Source organism: Myripristis murdjan, chromosome 4, assembly GCF_902150065.1.
Source record: "Myripristis murdjan chromosome 4, fMyrMur1.1, whole genome shotgun sequence".
In the NCBI taxonomy this organism is placed as follows: Eukaryota; Metazoa; Chordata; class Actinopteri; order Holocentriformes; family Holocentridae; genus Myripristis; species Myripristis murdjan.
The window spans coordinates 35562628-35582659 of record NC_043983.1 but is presented as its reverse complement, the minus strand read 5'-3'; the positions used below and the strand labels follow the sequence as shown (position 1 = coordinate 35582659).

Sequence of the window (20032 nt, the reverse complement as noted above, 5' to 3'; positions counted from 1 at the left end):
TAAATTATTATTATTATTTTTATTTTTATTTTTTTATTATTATTATCACCATCATCATCATCATCATCATTATTATTATTATTATTGTTGTTGTTATTATTACTGTTATTATTATTATTATTATTATTATTATTGTTAATAATAATAATAATAACAATAATGATGATGATAATAATAATAATACTATTATTAATAATAATAATAATAATAATAATAATAATAATTCATAACGATTCTTATCAGCATATAAACATTATAATGCAATGTGACAGTCCAGAGTTTTTACAGGACAAACTGACATCACTTCTGTGTTCCATGTTTCTGAGCTTTTTGTTACAGCTCAGGGTTTCAGTCGCCTGATCCTGTTCATGAAAGTCTAACCCCTAATAAATAACTTTATCCTGCAGCTGATCACATTCAGAATCAGAATCAGAAATACTTTATTGATCCCCAAGAGGAAAACTGGGTCTGTTGCAGTGGTTTTAATTCTCAAGAGAAAAATTTAATTATGTGACACAGAAAAAGAAATATGAAATATAAAAATGTGTGCTTTAGAAAAAAAAAAGATCCACCAAAATGAGCGCTGGCCACCAAAATATAACAACCATAAATACAGTAATAAGAAACTGAGCATGTGTAAAAAGTCTACCTGTACACACACAGGTGTGCTGCAGCACTGCTGTTGTCAGGCCTGTCAGTCATCACAGGTAAACAGGTGAGGGTTAAGTGTTTTTGTTGATTATGTTGATCTGCATAACTCACTGATCTTTCATCTGATTGGCTGTCTGTGAGTCAGAGTCTGAGGCCCCGCCCACCGGCAGCCTCACTGTGCTGTGTGTTGATAAACCCATGAAGCTGCAGATGCTCCTCAGTCAGTCTCATCTCAGAGCTACAATGTTCTCTAAAGCAGGTTCCCCAGACCGTGTTCCGGTAGATCTGCTTCAACCAATCAGCATGAAGCCCTTAAATGGATCAGGTGTGAAAGAGCAGAGCTGAAACAAAAACCTGCAGGACAGGTGGTCCTTGAGGACTGGGTTGGGGAACACAGCTCTAAAGAACCTTCTGTAATCTCTCAGCTCTGTGGTCCTCTGTGGCGTTCTCTGTTCCTCACCTTCATGAGAACATGGCCAGAATGCGAGTGTTTCTCCCTTCAGCCAACACAGACACACCACCCACAGAGAACCATCAGCTGCTGATGGTTCTCTGTAGAACCAGAGAGCGTTTTGAAGAACCAGTTAAGAACCAGTATTTTTCTGGTTCACACACACACACACACATACACACACACACCAAGACACGACAAGGAGATGCTGTCAGGGAGAGAAGACTGCATGGTTTTCACCTGAGATGTCTGGTGTCACCTGGGAGAGCGGCAGGTCATGTGACTGGGGACATTAACCTGCACTGACCTGCACCAGGCTCACCTGCTACAGGGACAGAATTAAAGGTAAAGTTTATACTGTCAAAACTGCGATGTTTGGAAAAATAAGCGTTATTGAAATACTCAATGTCCACATGTGGTTAAAGAAAAGGCCTACGCTAAATATGTTTTCAGTCCAATAGCGGTTCCTCTGTGTTCTGCACAGTGCTCACCGCCTGTCCTTCAGGGAATTTAGATGGAATATAAAATCCATGGGTTCATTTGGGTCATGTATTTTAAAATGGCCCTGCTTGTGTTGTGAGAAACATGAGGAAACCTTGCCTGAAGAAACTCATGAAATGTAAAGGTGTTTTACTCATTGCTTCAACAATTATAAAAAGACGTGCAATAATTTGTCCCTGTAGGACTTGACAACAGTTCAGCAGTGTAGTATCCCTGTGTGTGTGTATGGAGTATAAAGGCAGACTATTGTACATATGTTAAATTTCTTATTTCTGTAATTAATGTGTAGTATTAATGCACATATTGAGACATAATGCATACTTTTATATTTTGTGTTTCTTTTTCTATTTCGTATAATTTAATTTCTCTCATGAGAATGTGAGCAGCTGCAGCTGAGCCACTTTGCCCTCGGTGATCAATAAAGTGATTGTGATTCTGAAGATTACTGGATGATATGGAAATGTAAAATTATAATCACAGTTTTGGTTAAGGCGTCCTACATCAGTGTCCTCTGGGAGGAGTACATGGATGTGTGTGTGCTGGTTATGAATATTTTTAATTATGTATTAACTGATTAATTATTCTGCATATACTTGTTAGTTCAATTATATAGTATATACAAATAGAAAATGTCAAGATTAAGTCTGATAATGAGTTTTAGTAAAATGGAAATATTTTTAGCCCAGAATCATAATCTTCTCCTCAGTATCTGGACTTTGAGAAGATTGCATTGTGACTTGGGCCGATTCAGAAGACAACACACTAATTTTCCTTTTTTTCGCTCATAAATTTACCACTTTAATCTCAGAGAATTTCGTGTTTTTTTTTTTTCCTCGAAATTTGTGTTTTTTTTCCTCGGAAATTTTCCACTTCAATCTCAGAGAATATCCGAGTAACCGTAATCTCGGAAATTCTGAGTTTTTTTTCTCGGAATATTAATCCCCCCACACCTCTCCTGGCTCCGTTTTTTTTTTTTGTCCCTAATACACCGTCGTACATATATCCTGAAGACTATTCTCCAATAACGTGCTTGGTATTTTTACTTATTCATTTATTTACAAAAAGTTCATATGTGAAATCGGTTTTATTTTGAAAAATGTAACCGGAAGTTTTATTTTTTAATAGAGTAGCGCTGAGCCACAGGGGAGCTGAGTGACAGCCCGCACAGCACACCATCACTGACAAACCTTGTGATTGATTTTCTATAACATGGGACCGACAGGTGAGTTTATCCGCTGATCTATTGATATTAATTGGCGGCTGGAGGTTCCAGTGAGAGCCCGGAGGCAGGAGCAGCGTGCCGGCGTGTCTCTGCTCGGCTCCCGGTGTGTTTGGGCTCTGCTCTCTAACGTTATTTGGCGAAGTCATGTAGCTAGCCGCCAGCTGCTAGCTGTGCACTAAAGTTATGTATATTCACAGTTATCTACATTAATTCAGTATAAATCGGTGTTAGCTGGCTGTTGGTTCCCTGGAGACGAAGCAAACGTAGCCGGTTGTATTTTAAATGCCTTTCGCGATATTTCTGCCTCCTTTGTTATCCTGATGCCCGCTTGTCCTAGCTCACCCCGCGGCTGCAGCTAGCGGTGACATGAGCGCTGACTTCTCTCTGTGTTTCTCTCTCAGCGGCCTTATTCTGTCGAGTTTTTTTTTTTTAAATGTTGTGCTTTTCTGAATCGGCAGTGTCTGCTGGTTAATTCGGCACCCACCTGCTCCACCACACCGCTGTCATTCCAGCTAAATTTCCAACTTTATCCGGCTCACACTCGCGTCCTCCGCGCATCACGGCTGCGAGCCGCTGCGGTCACTTGACATTTGGAGATGAAGTAGTTTGCAGTTTGGTTGGTTGTGTGTGTGCCGAAGCAAACTGTGGCTCCTAAACGTTCAAGGCAAGTCTTGAGTTTTGTAGTGCGGCTTGTGGACTTCACCTGACAAGCAATAAATCATTGAGTTTACGGGTTTTTGAATGGTGCCTTGTGTCCTCAATGCCGAAGAGATGTGGGGTTTCGAGTTTGGGGGCTTGAGTCTATATTTAGCAGTTTACTTGCATGCTGCTGTCATTGTGCTGTTAATCCCAAACTGCAGGCTGAACACAGGAGTTTGTCTTTTGCACTTAAGGCTGGTAGCACAATATCTAATCCAACTGCTCCTGGACTAAATAATCCTTCATAATCCAGACAGGGTGGTTCCAGGGACTGTCAGGGGTCTTTGGGGTGGGTGCGGGTCTCAGGGCTTCCAGGGCTTGAGAAGTAGTTCTTTGTTCCATCTGTGACAGATAGGACATTTTGATTTATATCCTGCACTTTATATCCTGCACTTATATCCTACCGTATCATTATCATGATCATTTTCATAATATGTATAATATATCGTAATACATCATATCAAAAGTAAAGTTTGCCCATATCAGTTCCTTTGCAAAGTGAGATCACTAGCTGTGTTTTCATTCGGTTTTTGGTTTTTTCATGTTTTTTTTTTTTTTTTTTTCTTATTGTATTATATTTATGATTATTACATTTTTTCAAATTCCTTATGAAATTCATATTTCGTCTCAGTTTTTGTCAACAAAGGTTTCATCTTGTTTTCTCCCTGGGAATGATGTTGTTGACAAATCCTTTAGTGAGTATTCTAGTCAACAAAGTGAGCGGTGGCTGCTCACAGCTGAGGCCTGATGCTCAGGGCTCAGCGGCCCGGGGGTGATGGCTGCTCCCGGCAGCTGCAGGTGGAGCTCCTGTCTCACACCAAAATGAACGGACTGACTGACAAAACGCAGAGTGACACATTTCAGTGACAGTGGCGTATTCTAGAGATGTCACGTTTGAAACTCAGGGTTTCAGACTGTCTCCTGCTTCAACGCTGCCACCTGCTGGCAGAAGGAGTCATCGCAACCTGATGATGATGTTTCTTACATTTTGTGCAGAAATATTTCTTCATTATTCACATACCTTCTGATCAATCATTTTCTGTTTCATAGTGAAACAAAAAGTGTTATTTTTTTTCTGTTTTTCTATTATTATTTTTTTAATTTCCCTTGTGTTTTTAACAGGGAAACATGAAACTGTGCAGTTGCATGAATCACAGTTTTATTATTGTAAACCAGAAAACGAGAGAAGTGACTTTGATGCTTAGTTGGTCAACAGGATCAGATGAAGTGCATGATATTTTTGTTTTATTTTATTTTATTTTATTTTTCTGCTTCCCTTTTGGCCGATATAGGCACACATTTTTTCCCACCATATTGCAGATAACATCAAGTCTCTCCTGTGGTGAAATTGACATGTTATGATGCTTGCTCTTTTTGTGAAGGGATTTATTAAGGACTAAATCAATCCAAATTCTCATCCCCAGTTGAAACAGTTCGCTCTTCTGCTTTGAACTTGACATCTCTGTTGATTTTTCCAGTCCCAACTGAACTGAGGCTTCAAGTCAAATATTAATTTTATTTTATAAAGATGTGATCTGAGAATAGCAATATTCTGCACCTGCTGAACTTAGGCAGTGGTTGGTGTTTTTACCGGATAAATATTGAAATAAATCGCTGACTCACTGAATTTGATTTAATTGGATTGATGGACTGTGTGTGTGTGTGTGTGTGTTGCTGCAGGAGAGGTGGTGTTTGACAGCCCGGGGCGTGTCTGCTCTGAGAACCGCCTGCGCTGGGACCTGGACGCCGAGCAGATCCAGCGGCTGTCGGAGGAGCTCATCGCCAGCACCAAGCAGGTGTACGACGCCGTGGGTGGGCTCGACCTCGCCGCCGTCACCTTCGACAACACGCTGAAGGCCATCGCCGACGTCGAGGTCGAGTACACAGGTCAGCCTCCGCCGCTGATGTTACGGCCGAGTGTGATGTCACTGCTGTGGTTCTCTCTCTCTCTCACACACAAACACACACACACACACACACACCTACACACACATTCTCACACAGACTTTTATGAAGCAGCTGCAGTTTGAGTTGGGTGATAAGACCTAAAATTCATATTACAGTATATTTTAAATAATGGATAGTAACTGTATACACCCCAATGTAATTTTTCCTCACAATTTCAACAGTGCCAGTTAAAACTAGACATGGACTGGTCCACTCTTCTTCACTTCCCATCTGATTCCGATATCGGGACTTTGAGTATCGGCCGATATTGAAGACCAAATTACTAATGATTGTTTATCAAAACTCTCATAGTAATCATCCCTACAGTATCGTCACAATATTGTGTCCATATCGCCCGGCCTTAACTTGAACCAGTCAGGAAGTGCACAGCGATGCATCATCAGCTAGCAGTCAGCAGATTAGTTTTCTAATTTGACTGCAATACCGGCGTGTGCCACTGTGTATTTTTATATATATATATATGTATATATATATATATATATATATATATATATATATATATATATATATATATATATATGTATGTATGTATGTATGTATGTGTGTGTGTGTGTGTGTGTGTGTGTGTGTGTGTGTGTGTGTGTGTGTGTGTGTGTGTGTGTGTGTATGTATATGTATATATATATATATATATATATATATATATATATAATAATCAACAATGAAAAACATAAAAATGTGTGGACATGATTGCTGCGGGAGCTAAAATCTTCCTCAGAAACTGCCAGTTAATTTCTCATCACGACTGCGTTCAGGCTGTCAGGAGGCAGCGTGGAGCAGCGGCCAGAGTACGCTGTTTAGATTGGAAGTAAAGGTGCAGTGCAACTGAAATCAGCTCACCTTTATTTCCCGAGCGCCTTCATACAAAGCTGCAGCTCCGAGTGAAACAACAGCAGCAGGAACCAAGAACAACAAACCGCCTGCAATCTAGGAAATGTCACGGCAAACTTTTTCATTTCCATCATTTAACAAACCGAACAGCACTTTATGTTTGAGTGTTGGCTGCAGTGTTATGGACTAGCTGGAATTCTCTCTTTATATATTATTAGTATAGTAACAGTATTCCAGACAGCGTGTAATACAAAAACGCATCTATTCTGAGTTTTAAAAAAAATGCTCTGACTTTGGCAACATTTCTAACATAAAAAACAGTATTTTTTGGGGAAAGTGGGGAAGTAAATTCCAAACTAAGTGACTGGGAAGGAAACCAGCACAGATCATCAGCAATAAAATGATTTTAGCCCTTTGCAGTGGTTTCCCTCCCAGTTTATTTTGTGGTTAATTATCCTGTTAAAATGAGAATGAAACCTGTCACAGATCACTTTCAGGTTTATAATGTGTGTTTTAATGGAGATGATGTCGATCTAATGTCAATATAGAAACGTGTGTAGGTGCGTTTGCGTTTTCTATCCCAGCACACACCGCGCTGCATTTTGAGAAGCCGGTCGACATTAAATGAGTTGGGTGTGAAAGCCGGGGGTCAGCCGGGGGTCGTCACGTGGCAGGCTCGGGGTGCTCCAGTTCGCTCCATGGCAGCTACACCTGGTGCTCCTCTCTGGGGCTTTGTGAGCGCTGAAAGGTCTGAGTTGGCAGGATTGAGGTATGTGATGCTGCAGGCGCATCAGCACTTTCCACAGAAAGCAGCTGAACCAGCCGCTGCCGCCCACAATAGAGCCGCTGCTTTGTTTTGAAGCACAGAGTGAAAGTTGCTACCTGTCATCTGCAGCCGCCGAGCGACCGGCAGGAAAACACGTCCACTCCAGGCCGCATCGGTTTACAATCTGTGCATGATGGCTGATGAACGATAAGGTTTTAATCACAGTTACAGGAGTAAATGACAAGTCCCACTGCAACTAATGATTATTTCCATAGTCGAGAAATTATCTAGTGTATAAATCCTGATGAGAAGTGATCAGAGTCGAAAGTGATTCTTCAAATGTCTTCCTCAGTCTGACCTGCAGGCAAAAAAACCTCAGTATTGATTTGATAAAGATATGAACAGAGAAAAAGAAGACAGTCTGAGCATCTCAGTGAGGCTGACATCAGACAGCGTTTGGTGTTTCCTAGAGCTGCGTCCTGAAAACCGTCGAGTCAAATCGCCTTGTCACTGATTGTCCACCTGCTAGTTCAGACGCCTTTCACAAACGCTGAAATAGCGCAGGTCGCCTAGTGGGCACAAAGAATGCCCTTTGGAAATGTAGCCTAAACCAAACAAATTAAAAAAAAAAAAAAATCGGAGTATGGGGGCGCCCCGGTAGTTCACCTGGTAGAGGGCATGCCACTTGTCAAAGGTTGAGTCCTGAACGCAGCGTCCTGGGTTCAAATTGGAGCCCTTTGCTGCATGTCATTCCCTCTCTGTCCCCCTGTCCTGCTAACGTCCCCTGTCCCCCCCAGTCCAGAGGAACATGCTGGACTTCCCCCAGCACGTTTCCCCCAGCAAGGAGGTTCGGACAGCGAGCACCGAGGCTGACAAGAGGCTGTCTGAGTTCGATGTGGAGATGAGCATGAGGGAGGACGTCTACCAGAGGATCGTCGCTCTGGAGGTGAGCTTGACAGACGGATGAGCAGATAGACATGTAGATGGGTAGACAGGTACATCTGACCTCAGTTTAGATGACATTTTACTGACATCAAACAGAGAAGAGGGTTTCAGCACCTCTTTGGGACAATATAAATCAATGTGGTGCGAATTTACCCTCTACAGCAGTGGTTCTCGAATTGGGGGTGCATGTTCCTCTTAGGGGCATGTTGGAGTACACTGCAGGGGGGGCATGAGATTTAAAAAAAACAAAACAATAATAATTTTAAAAAAAATCAGTCAAGCGTAATTTTCCTAAATAATTGTTTACAAGCTAAAATAAGTTAAAAATTTTCACCCCAAAAACTCGTCCTACTAAATACCCAAAGTACCACAAACTGCCCAAACACTTACCAAAAAATACTCCAAAGTGCTGAATGTACCCAAAATACCTCAAAGTACTGCAGAGTTGCCATTTTAGGTACTTTTGGTCACCGCTGGGTATCTGTGTGAGGCCTTCACAGTCAGGTGGGTGATCAGTAGGAGGTTCCGGTTGTGTTGGTTTGAAATGGATAAAAATGGCCAGACATGTTTCCCGCTGAGTGATTGAGTTCCATCGTCCTCATGAGCTGTCTGCCTTCTCTCTGCAGAAGAAGATCGATGCCGACAGCCTCAGTGCAGAGTCCAAGAGGTACATGGAGCGACTGATCAAACTGGGCAAGAGGAACGGCCTCCACCTGCCCAAAGAGACACAAGAGGTTTGTTGACGCATGAACATGAGAGGAACCTTTCTGGAAACCCGTAGATTCATTTTGGAAAAGAAAATCATCACAAGAAAGAAATCAGTGGTGGAAAGACTCTAGTAGCGTTTTTCCACTATAGTGCCGTGCCGCGCTGTGCTGTGAAATTCACGGTTCCGCATTCATTCCCACTACACCAGCCCGCTTGGTTCCAGGAACCAACCGTGAAAGATTTCAGCCCGGTTTGACATCTGGTGCTGGCCCGATTAGAACGGGGCCGCGGAGGCGGGCCTAAATATGATCTCCTTTGTGATTGGTCCGTTAGAATGTCAGTTAACCAGGCTGCTACAAACTGACAAGTGACAAGTGTCAACCATTAAACCTTCAGCCAGTAGGCTATTATTTACAAACATTAGTTTCTGGAGACATTATGGAAGAAATTGATTTGCTTGCTGAGTTTTTTTGTTGGAGTTTTCTGTTGTGTAGCCTAGTTTACATTTTTCTTACAAATGGAAATGGAAATGTGACCACTAAGCGCAGATGGCAGAGCATCTGTGAAGATGATGATGATGGCATCAGGCAGGTTGGCCGCGGCACCGGTCGGCGTCAGGCGGGCCGGCCACGGCACCGGTCGCGGCACCGGCCGGCGGCCCGGTCGCGGCACCGGCCGGCGGCCCGGTCGCGGCACCGGCCGGCGGCCCGGTCGCGGCACCGGTCGGCGTCAAGCGGGTCGGCTGGTTTGGTCGGTGAGGTCGGTTGGGGGTTCCATCTGTGTGGTCAGTGGTTCGGTCTGTGGGGTCGGTGGTTTGGTCTGTGGTTGGGTCGCTGGTTTGGTCTGTGGGGTCGGGGGTTCGGTCTGTGGGGTCGGTGGTTCGGTCGGGGGTTCGGTCTGGGGGGTCCGTGGTCCGGTCAGCGGTTCAGTCGCTGATTCGGTAGGGGCTTCGGTCGCTGGTTCAGTCGGGGCTTTGGTCGGGGGTTTGGTCTGTGGGGTCTGTGGTCCAGTCGGGGGTTCCATCGCTGGTTTGGTCAGGGCTTTGGTCCATGGTTCAGTCGGGGGTTCGGTCCGTGGTCCGGTTGGGGGTTCGGTCGCTGGCTCGGTCGGGGCTTCGGTCCGTGGTCCGGGTGGGGGTTCGGTCTGTGGCTTGGTCGGAGGTTCAGTCGCTGGTTCGGTCGGGGGTTCAGTCCGTGGTTCAGTTGCTGGTTCGGTTGGGGGTTTGGTCGGAGGTTCAGTCGGAGGTTCAGTTGCTGGTTCAGTTGCTGGTTCGGTTGGGGGTTCGGTCCGTGGTTCGGGTGGGGCTTCTGTCTGTGGTTCGGTCCGGGGTTCGGTCCGTGGTTCGGTCCAGGGTTCAGTCAGGGGTTCGGTCTGTGGTCTGGTTGGGGGTTTGGTCGGGGGTTCGGTCGGGGGTTCAGTTGGTGGGTTGGGTGGGGGTTTGGTCCATGGTTCGGGTGGGGGTTCGGTCTGTGGTTTGGTCGGTGTTTCTCTGAACTCTGATTTCAGCATCTCACTCGTCTTCATGTCGACTCTGCTGTGACAGGAGATCAAGACGATCAAGAAGAAGCTGAGCAACCTCTGCATCGACTTCAACAAGCATCTGAATGAAGACACCACCTGCCTGTCCTTCACCAGGGAGGAGCTGGGTGAGTCAGCCACATTATCACCTGGATTAGCCTCTCCTGCCGTACATTAACACTGAGCAACACAGATCAGCTTTTCGTGTCTTTTGCTCAAGGTCGTATGTTTTTCTTCAACTTTTATCTGCATGTCTGCAGGTCTGGAGAGACCTATAGAGATTTTTAATTGTTTATTTAGTTCAGTAAGTTTAGAATCACATGTGGCTCATTGAATCCACAAGAGTCTCAGCTTTCCAGTCTGATGCAGCTCCAAGACTGTTTAGGCCCCAGTCTGCACAAACACACCATTTTACAACAGGCCACAAGAACACATGTGGACTGCAGGCTTTGTGGCCCAGACTGCATGTGATTAGCAGAAGGTGGGCGTGTCTTCAAAGGGGAGAGCCGTGGCTGCCCAGAGAACCCATTTTCATTCACACATCTGGAGGTCAGAGGTCAAGGGACCTGCTGGAAACAGTTTTTCCCCTCGACAAAATTTAGCCAAACTTCTCAGTGATATTAAGCCTGCAGCCTCTGACAGGCAGCATGTTGGTTGGACGTGCCAGCGGGCCGTCCTTCGTCCACGCTGCAGTCTGTGCACACAGGATGTTTTTCCTGTGGTGGTCGGACAGAAGGTGACACACATGTTGTTCTCAGGCGGCCTGCCGGAAGACTTCCTCAGCTCCCTGGAGAAGGACGGAGACAAGCTGAAGGTGACGCTGAAGTATCCTCACTACTTCCCCACCATGAAGAAATGCTTTGTCCCCGAGACCCGCAGGATGCTGGAGGAAGCCTTCAACTCCCGCTGCAAAGAGGTGAGCCAGAGAAAAACATCATCGCCGCATCAAGCCTCTGATACGAAAAGATAGTTTTGTGTTTTTTCATTTTTTCATTTCTTTTTGCCAATTCCCCAGTAGTTTTCTCATCACTCCTGTTCCCTCCAGGTGTTTTAAATCCTAAAGTAAAGTTGAAACCTGTGCAGGAAATCAGCCAAAAAAAAAAAAAAAAACAACACAGAAAACTATTTATCATTGATCATTGTTGTGTGTATTATATTAAATTACAAGTCATCAAAGTTTGCTGTGAAGTGATTGAAGTTAAAATAAGTGGATGGGGCTTTGAGTGAACTGGGTGTGTGTGTGTGTGTGTGTGTGTGTGTGTGTGTGTGTGTAGGAGAACTCTGCCATCCTGAAGGAGCTGGTGGAGCTTCGGGCTCAGAAGAGCGCCCTGCTGGGCTTCAGCACCCACGCCGACTTCATCCTGGAGATGAACATGGCCAAGAGCGGCAAGAAGGTGGCCAGCTTCCTGGGTGAGCCACACACACATCACTCACACATCACTCACACGTCACTCACAGACTCACGTGTCATGGGACTGCATTTTGAACATTTGCACGGCCTGCCTGTGGTGTCTGTTGCTTCACAAAGCTGCTAAGATCAGGTTCTACCAAGGAACCAGGAGAACCCTTCCTCCTGTGTGGATCCTCTCTGGGGTCAGCTGAGGAAAAAACAAGTTAAATCTGAACTCTTGGTTTAGTTTACTAACTGTGCTCTCCTGTTTATAATTTGCACCCTTGGATTACAAATCCATGCCCGTGGGTTTATAAGCTGTGCCTTCAGATTTCAAGGGCAAATTGAGGGCACGGATTGGCAGCAGTCATTTGTCATTTTATCTCATTTCCTGGCATCCCTCAGTGCCATGGACGGGCCAAAGGGAGCCACAGGCAGGCACACAGGTTTCAGTTCAGACAAAACAATCTGTTAAATAAAGAATCACAGGAGAACATGCTGATATGACTCCAACTGTGATGAACATGAAGACTTTCTAAAAGCTTGTCATCGAACGTTTCAGAAGGTAGACGTGGTTCTGCAGCAGCTGCGACTCAGGAATCCCGGTGACTGCTCATGATCACGCTTTATGAAACACCCTCCGGCCAGATATTTAAGAGTCACAAAGCTGAGACTGACACGCCTGTTATTTTTATTAATTTCTCCCAAATCAGTGAGTTAGAAGCTGCTTTTAGCCTTAAGAAGTTTATTTTCTAAAAGTCTCCACTCACTGACGTTAATCCTGGCATCAAACTCAGCTGTCATACTGACCTAGAATAAAAAAAAAGGTTCAGTTAGAGTTTTTCCAGCCTGTGTCTGATCTGAAGGAAACTGCTAGAATCTAGGTAAAAGCCCAACACATTCAACCTAAAACTGACCTCTGACCTGCACCAAATACACAGAACAGACCAGGTATCAATCTGCTGAAAATTTGTCTCAAAATCAAAGTAAAGAAGAGGATCGCTGCTTCTACATAGCATCATAGCATCATCATGCTGAATAGTGTAAGTAGTGGCTAAATTATTAATTATTCCTCATGATGAATAAATGTTGGTGCTGTGTAAGAGCACTGGGTACCCACCTGCCTCCTGCAGTGTTTGGACGTATGGATATTGTTAGAGGTATTAAACTTGTTTAGAAAAGGAAACGCTGTGCTGATCCTCTGTCCCGCTCTGCGTTTCCTCCTCCAGAGGAGCTCGCTCGCAAACTGAAGCCGCTGGGCGACGAAGAGCGAGCGGTCATCCTCAAGCTCAAGGAGAAGGAGTGTGAGAAGAGGGGACTGCCTTTTGACCGGCAGCTCCACGCCTGGGACACGCGCTACTTCATGACCCAGGTAGGAGCCTCACACCTGGACACCTGCTGAGTCAGCAGCCTGCAGACTGAGCCTCACCTGGGGGCAGATGTGATGTAAGATCTCAGGACGGCTCAGAGATACTGAAGCCCACGATGCCTCGAAAAAGCAAAACACTGTAGGACGAGGAGGCCACCTTACTGGTAAAACCATCATGGTACATATTTTTGTGTGGTCGTAATGTCTGGTGAATTGCATGCAGGGAAAAAGGCGATGAGCAGATGAGCAAGACCACAACAAAAAAAAAAACAAAAAAAAAAAAACAAAAAAAAAAACAAGAAAATCAGGATTAAATAAAAAGAAAAAATGACAAAACGTTATTTATAATGATTCAAATGATATATTCAAGGATTCGGTCAGTGTTACTGGATGGATGTCTGATTTCTTGAGTGTAAAACATTTAAATTAAAGTAAATGAAAAGAAACGAAAGACACTTTTCCTCGTTTTGCTGAGGATCCCACAGAAAACCACCAGTTTCAACAAGATGCCATTTTTACTTTGTGTGGGACGTCTAAATGTTGGAACAGCTGCTCTCTTTCTGATCAAATCTCATCCTCTCCCCCTGTCTGTCCTCTCCTCCTCCTCCTCCTCCTCCTCCTGTCTGCCCTCTCCTCCTCCTCCTCCTCCTCCTCCTCCTCCTCCTCCTCCTCCTCCTCCTCCCCCCCTGCAGGTGGAGGAGACGCAGTATGCGGTGGATCAGAACCAGCTGAAGGAGTACTTCCCCATGGAGGTGGTGACTCAGGGTCTGCTGGACATCTACCAGGAGCTGCTGGGGCTGAGCTTCCAGCTGGTGGACGGCGCCCCCGTGTGGCACCCCGACGTCACGCTGTACTGCGTCACCGACCGGATGTCCGGCCAGGTGGTGGGCCAGTTCTACCTCGACCTGTTCCCCAGGTGAGGCGCGGTGGGCGGGGCCTGCTCAGAGACATCCATCAAACCAAATGTCACAATATCTGTTTTTATTTTATTTTAAACGTTATTATGCACTGATTAATCTGTTCTGTTTGATAGTGACAGCAGAGGGGCAGGGATTAGGTGTGTTAGGGTAATTCAAAATTGTCGTTTGTCATATTCTCATAAATTTACAAGAAAAAACTGAGATTAAAGTGGTGATGTGGGGTTGTTGTAGTAAAACCTTTAAAATGTCAGGATTAGTGCTGTGCGTGTGGGTGGGTGCACTGCAAAAACGCAAAATCTTACCAAGATTATTTGTCTTATTTCAAGTCAAAAATGTCTTATTTCTAGTCAAAATATCTCATTACACTTAAAATAAGACATGATCACCTCAGAAGTAACTTGTTTTTAGACAATTGTCTCTCATTTCAAGTGAAAATTAGCTAGAAACAAGAAACAAATTTTGCCAATGAAACAAGCAAATTTTCAGTAATAAGACATTTTTGACTTGAAATGAGACAAATAATCTTGGTAAGATTTTGAGTTTTTGCAGTGTGTGTGTCGTGACCACGAGGCTGCTGTGTCTGCAGGGAGGGGAAGTACGGCCACGCCGCCTGCTTCGGCCTGCAGCCCGGCTGCCTGCTGCCCGACGGCACGCGCCAGATGTCGGTGGCCGCCATGGTGGCCAACTTCAGCAAGCCGACGGCGGACGCCCCGTCGCTGCTGCAGCACGACGAGGTGGAGACCTACTTCCACGAGTTCGGCCACGTCATGCACCAGCTGTGCGCTCAGGTCAGCACCCGAAACACCGCCGGGCTCAAACACACCACACACAGCCGGTCCTGAGCAGGGTTTCAGAAAAACACATTCACACCCAACAGGCAGGGATCACAGAATGTGGGAGTTTCCTTCTTAAACAGACTCAGAATTATTTATAAATGATCAGAACAGGCCCTGCGATGGACTGGCGACCTGACCAGGGTGTCTCACTGCCTTCGTCCTATGAGCGCTGGGATTGGCTCCAGCACCCCCCCCGCGACCCTAGTGAGGATAAGCGGTTTAGACGATGAATGAATGAATGAATGATCAGAACAGCTGTCAATTACTGAAATAGTTGGCAACTAATTGATTATTTGACTATTTGTTGCAGCTCTAGATGTGTTTATATCTTATACAAAAAGCGATAAACCTCATTGAAATATGAGACATGCTGATGCACAGAGGGACGAGCGCCTCACTTCCTGCCTGTGGAGTGTTTCCTGTCACATGTTTCTCAGTGCTGTGTGTGTGCGTGTGTGTGTGTGTGCAGGCGGACTACGCCATGTTCAGCGGGACTCATGTGGAGCGGGACTTTGTGGAGGCTCCGTCCCAGATGCTGGAGAACTGGGTTTGGGAGAAGGAGCCGCTGCAGAGGATGTCCCGCCACTACAAGACAGGAAGTCCCATCCCCGACGACCTGCTGGACAAACTCATCAAGTCCCGCCTCGCCAACACCGGTGGGTGGAGCAGGAAGTCGCACTGACCCTGCTACCTGTACTGCAGTACTGCTTCATACTGCAGTATCAGTGCTGCAGTACTGCTTTATACTGATGTTATACTTCTGTCTCTCTCTCTCCCTCTCTCTCTCCCTACCTCTCTCTCTCTCTCTCCCTACCCTCTCTCTCTCTCTCCCTACCTCTCCCTCTCTCTCTCTCTCTCTCTCTCTCTCTCTCTCTCTCTCTCTCTCTCTCTCTCAGGTCTGTTTAATTTGAGGCAGATCGTTCTGGCTAAAGTCGACCAGGCCCTGCACACCAGGTCTGGCCTCGACCCGGCAGAGGAGTACGCTCGCCTCTGTGAGGAGATCCTGGGAGTCCCCGCCTCCTCAGGTCTCACACACACACACACACACACTCACACTCACACTCACACACACTCACACACACCTCTGTACAGCAGTACTCTGCCTCACTGTCCCTGGTTTGATCCCCTGACCTTTGACCTTTCCATTACAACCTGCAGGAACCAACATGCCCGCGACCTTCGGGCACCTGGCCGGCGGCTACGATGCTCAGTATTACGGTTACCTGTGGAGCGAGGTGTTCTCCATGGACATGTTCTACGCTCGCTTCAAAGAGGAAGGCATCATGAACCCCAAGGTCAGCCAACAGTGAAAAACCCAACAACACACATCACATTTTGTAAACCTCGCTGTTGGCAGGTCAGCTCGTGCTTTCCCCAGCAGGTGGCAGGAAGCTGATGCAGCGCCCCCTGCCTGTCATCATGTTAAAATGTGACGTGTTGGTCCCGCAGGTCGGTCTGGACTACAGGAAGTTCATCCTGCGGCCCGGCGGCTCTGAAGACGCCTCTGAGATGCTGAGGAAGTTCCTCGGGCGGGAACCGAAACAAGAAGCTTTCCTCCTGAGCAAAGGACTGACAGTGGAGCAGGACGCGTCCGCGCCGAGCCCGTGTTGACCAATCACGTAACTCCCCCCGCTCCCTTCCAGACAACCCGCTGATCACTACACCTGACGGTAACCAAGGACTACGGTTTTCTAGAAAATAACTAAACAGAAACCCAATGTGGAAAAAGATGAATAAATAAAAGAATTTGAAGCGACGTGCCGCCTCTCCACTTCCTGTTTGCTGTAGAGTTTGAAGCTGCTGCCGTGAAATCCACCAGGAGCCGAACCCTCGGGCTCGCTGCCGCTGAAGGTGGAGGCAGTGTTTCACCTGCAGCATTAAAACCACACGTTTCCCACAAGTCATTTCTTCAGTGAATGAAAAAATGACGCCTGTCTCCTCCCTGACACACACACACACACACACACACACACACACACACACACACACACACACACACACACACACACACCTCTTGAAACCAGAGCAAATTCACTTGATCTGTCAAAAACACAAGAAAAAAGGTGATGAGCTAATTAGCAAGAAATTATAAGAAAATCAGCAAACAGACAAGAAAACTGTATTTATACTGAATAAAACGATTTAACCGTCAGCTCAGCGATGCTGCACTTGATTGGCGTTTTGGTTGTTTTTGAAAGCAATCAGCAAGAAATCACCCAAAAAATGATCAGGAAATGTTCAAGAAAAGTAAAATGTTCCAAGAACATGTCCAGAAAAATGAACTAACAATTAGTTAAAAAAAAGTGAAAACTATGCAAAAGTAAGGATGAGGAATATTTCTATAACATTGCCATAAACTTTAAACAAGCAAATAAATAAATCAAAAGTGGAATTAAATATTTAAAATGAAATTGCAAGAAAATTACCAGAAAATTCCCCGCAATGTTTAGAACCAAATGAAAAGCAGCAGCTCGTTTTCAGAGGGTTCATCTGCAGAGTTTAGCTTCTTTTCACTCTGGGAGGGTTTATGAATCCCACCAGAGTTCTGGGCAAGCCCCGCCCACCAGTGCTGTGATTGGTTGCAAAGTTTGTTGACCTGTTGCCCATTGGCTAAGAAAACCAGGTCTGACATGAAACCTCAGCTTCAGCAGACAGGTGACTGTTGCCCAGAACTCCAGTGGGATCCATAATGAACACGCTGCGGAGACGCAGGGGCGGGGCTCTCCGGCAGATAGACCAGCATGCACTGCAGCTTCTGTTTATCAGCTGATGCATGTCAGTCCCCCTGTCAGCATTGGTGAAAGGCATTCTGGGAAATGTAGGAGGGCTGGGGTGTCAGGTGGAGTGTCGTCACCTGGATGTTTGTCCTGATGCCTTTACAATCCCCAGCAGCCTTCCACCTGACGGCGATGATGATGATGCTGCTGCTGATGATGAAAGAGTCCTGTGGGAGCTGCAGGTTCAGGCCGGCAGCCGAGCCTCAAAACAAAGCAGCTCACAAACAGGAGCCACAAAAACAACAACCAGCTGCAGCTCTGGACGCTGAATCAGTCCAAAAATAAAAAAGAATAAAATGAAAATATATATTTTATTGTATTTTATTGTATTTATGAACATGCATTTTTCTTGGTGAGGCAGTAGACTCTCATATTTTAAATGCCGTTAAATATGTTTTGTAATATTTTCATATTTTTTGCATGCTTCCTGTAATTTGTAACATTTATATATTTAACTTTTTTCCCCATGGGCTTTTTCTCACTTTTGCACTGGGAAAAAAAGCTTTCTGTTCTTTTTGTCTTTCTATCATCTTTTATATTTTTATCCTTTCGAACAAGACGCTACGCTTTCTGGCAAACATGCAGCTTTTTTGCAATTTTGTGTACCAGATTTTTTTTGGTTTGAGAAATGAAGGCATAAAGAGTTAATTAAAAGAAAAAAAAAGAAAGAAAAAGAAAAAGAAACAACCTGCAAGTGTGAGTGCCTGGTGGCTCACCTGGGCCAGGTGAGAGCGTCAGCACAGCAGTCCTGACGCTCTGCTGCAGGTCGACCTCTCTCTCTGTCCCTCTGTCCCCCTCTCTCTCTCTCTCTCTGCCTCTCTCTCTCTCTCTCTCTCTCTCTCTCGCTCTCCCGTCACCATCAAAAACTGACCAAAAAAAAAAAAAAAACCTGACAAAGTAAAAGCACACCTGTGAGCTCCTTGGTTTCAAAAGGTTTCAAAAATTAATTAGATTCATTTACGAGAAAATTATCAAAACTAGTAAAAAATACATCGTCTTAAAACTATATTTATAATAATATATTCACAAAAAATACCAGAAAATGACCCCAAATTTGTAAAAATAAAACTAAAAAATGAACACCAAATTACAAAAAGGTAAAAAAAAAAAAAAAAAAAAAAAAACAGAAGTGAACTGAAGAAGAACTGAAGTGAATTTTGTTCAGAGGCTGAAATAAAGTCTTGAGGGAGCCACACACACACACACACACACACACTCTAATGTGCCTTCATCATGGTTATTATTGTGATGGCTCCTGTCCTCGGTGTAATTGGCGGCGTGGCCCAGCTGTCGGCTCCGGGCTCTGGAGGCTCGCCGTCCCAGCGGCACGCTCCGTAAACACTGTGCTGATTTCACCACTGAAGAAGAGAGGCGTGCTGTGGCGCCAACCGCTCCAGGTGGCGTGCTGCAGGAAACACAGACGTGCACCGGTGTTACTGGTCTTACTGGTCTCACTGGTGTTAATGGTGTTACTGGTCTTACTGGTGTTACTGGTCTCACTGGTGTTACTGGTGTTACTGGTGTTACTGGTCTCACTGGTGTTACTGGTGTTCCAGCTAACAGTTTGATTGTCCAGTAATGTTTTATCTTGATGAGTCAAATGGTTGTTTAATGAAGTGAATGTCAAAGTGAAGCCGCAGTGTGAGGGGAGGTGGTCCTCCTCAGTCCGACCAGCAGCCAAAACAAACAAAAACCCAAAGTGTGATTTGATGAAGACGTGAGCGGAGGAGAGGCAGGCAGTCCGAGCGTCTCTGTGAGGCTGCGGTTGGACTGTGTTTGTGTTTTTACCGGATAAACGACTGAAATTCATTCGTCTGTCATCAACATCACGGCTTCTGTCACCGAAGCTGAAATATCATCACCTCATTTTCCAAACGCCAAAGGAGAAGAAGCTCCGTCTGCTTTTCAGCACAAACTGCATGGAGCTGGACTTCATCCAGTCAGTCAGCTTTAAAGGAAAAATCCCATTTTTTACCATCTCCACCTCTGGACGTCCAGTAGTTCAGTTCCTATGGGTAGCATTTCCTGTAAGCTTAGCATAAAGACTTGAAGTCTATGGGAGTCGTTAGCCTGGCTCTGTCAAAGTGAATAAACAAACCTTCCAGCAGCTCTGAAGCTGTGACTCACACAGCGGATCATGTGGAGGTTTTTTTGTATAGAATAGAATAGAAGCCTCTATTGTCACTGTGTGCACACGGTGACAATTGCAGGTGCCCTTCACTGTGCCGTATACAAACACACACGGACAATCAACCCATACAAATGAACAAACAACATGAAGAGACGTGTGTGTGTATTTTGTAAATCGTTCTGAGACAATTACCAGAAAATGATCAGAAAATTAACAAATTACTTTTTAATAATTAAAAGCATTTCCAGAGCTCGGCCACATGGAGTGCCAATATCTCTGTCGCTGAGGACACACAGCTGTGATGCTCCGGCCACTGAAAAAATAAATATATATCCAAAAATCATACAAG

The 20032-nt window shown here is 45.2% G+C and overlaps 1 protein-coding gene across 1 annotated transcript; it reads left to right on the top strand.

Annotated features, from left to right (window-relative positions):
* Nucleotides 1–2728: 2728 nt before the first annotated feature.
* On the top strand, nt 2729–16531 carry thop1 (thimet oligopeptidase 1). Its single transcript, XM_030050283.1, has 14 exons — nt 2729–2825; nt 5205–5411; nt 7887–8035; nt 8661–8768; nt 10286–10388; nt 11019–11176; nt 11535–11670; nt 12880–13022; nt 13712–13935; nt 14526–14727; nt 15245–15431; nt 15672–15800; nt 15934–16070; nt 16225–16531. The coding sequence occupies exons 1-14, from the start codon at nt 2813–2815 to the stop codon at nt 16384–16386; spliced, it is 2058 nt and encodes a 685-aa protein (XP_029906143.1). The 5' UTR covers nt 2729–2812; the 3' UTR covers nt 16387–16531.
* Nucleotides 16532–20032: the final 3501 nt, after the last annotated feature.

Bases quoted from the DNA above. Each gene is read 5' to 3' on its own strand.
- thop1 (XM_030050283.1), top strand. The intron at 8,769-10,285 runs GTTTGTTGACGC...CTGCTGTGACAG, and splicing joins TGCCCAAAGAGACACAAGAG to GAGATCAAGACGATCAAGAA. The intron at 10,389-11,018 runs GTGAGTCAGCCA...TGTTGTTCTCAG, and splicing joins CTTCACCAGGGAGGAGCTGG to GCGGCCTGCCGGAAGACTTC.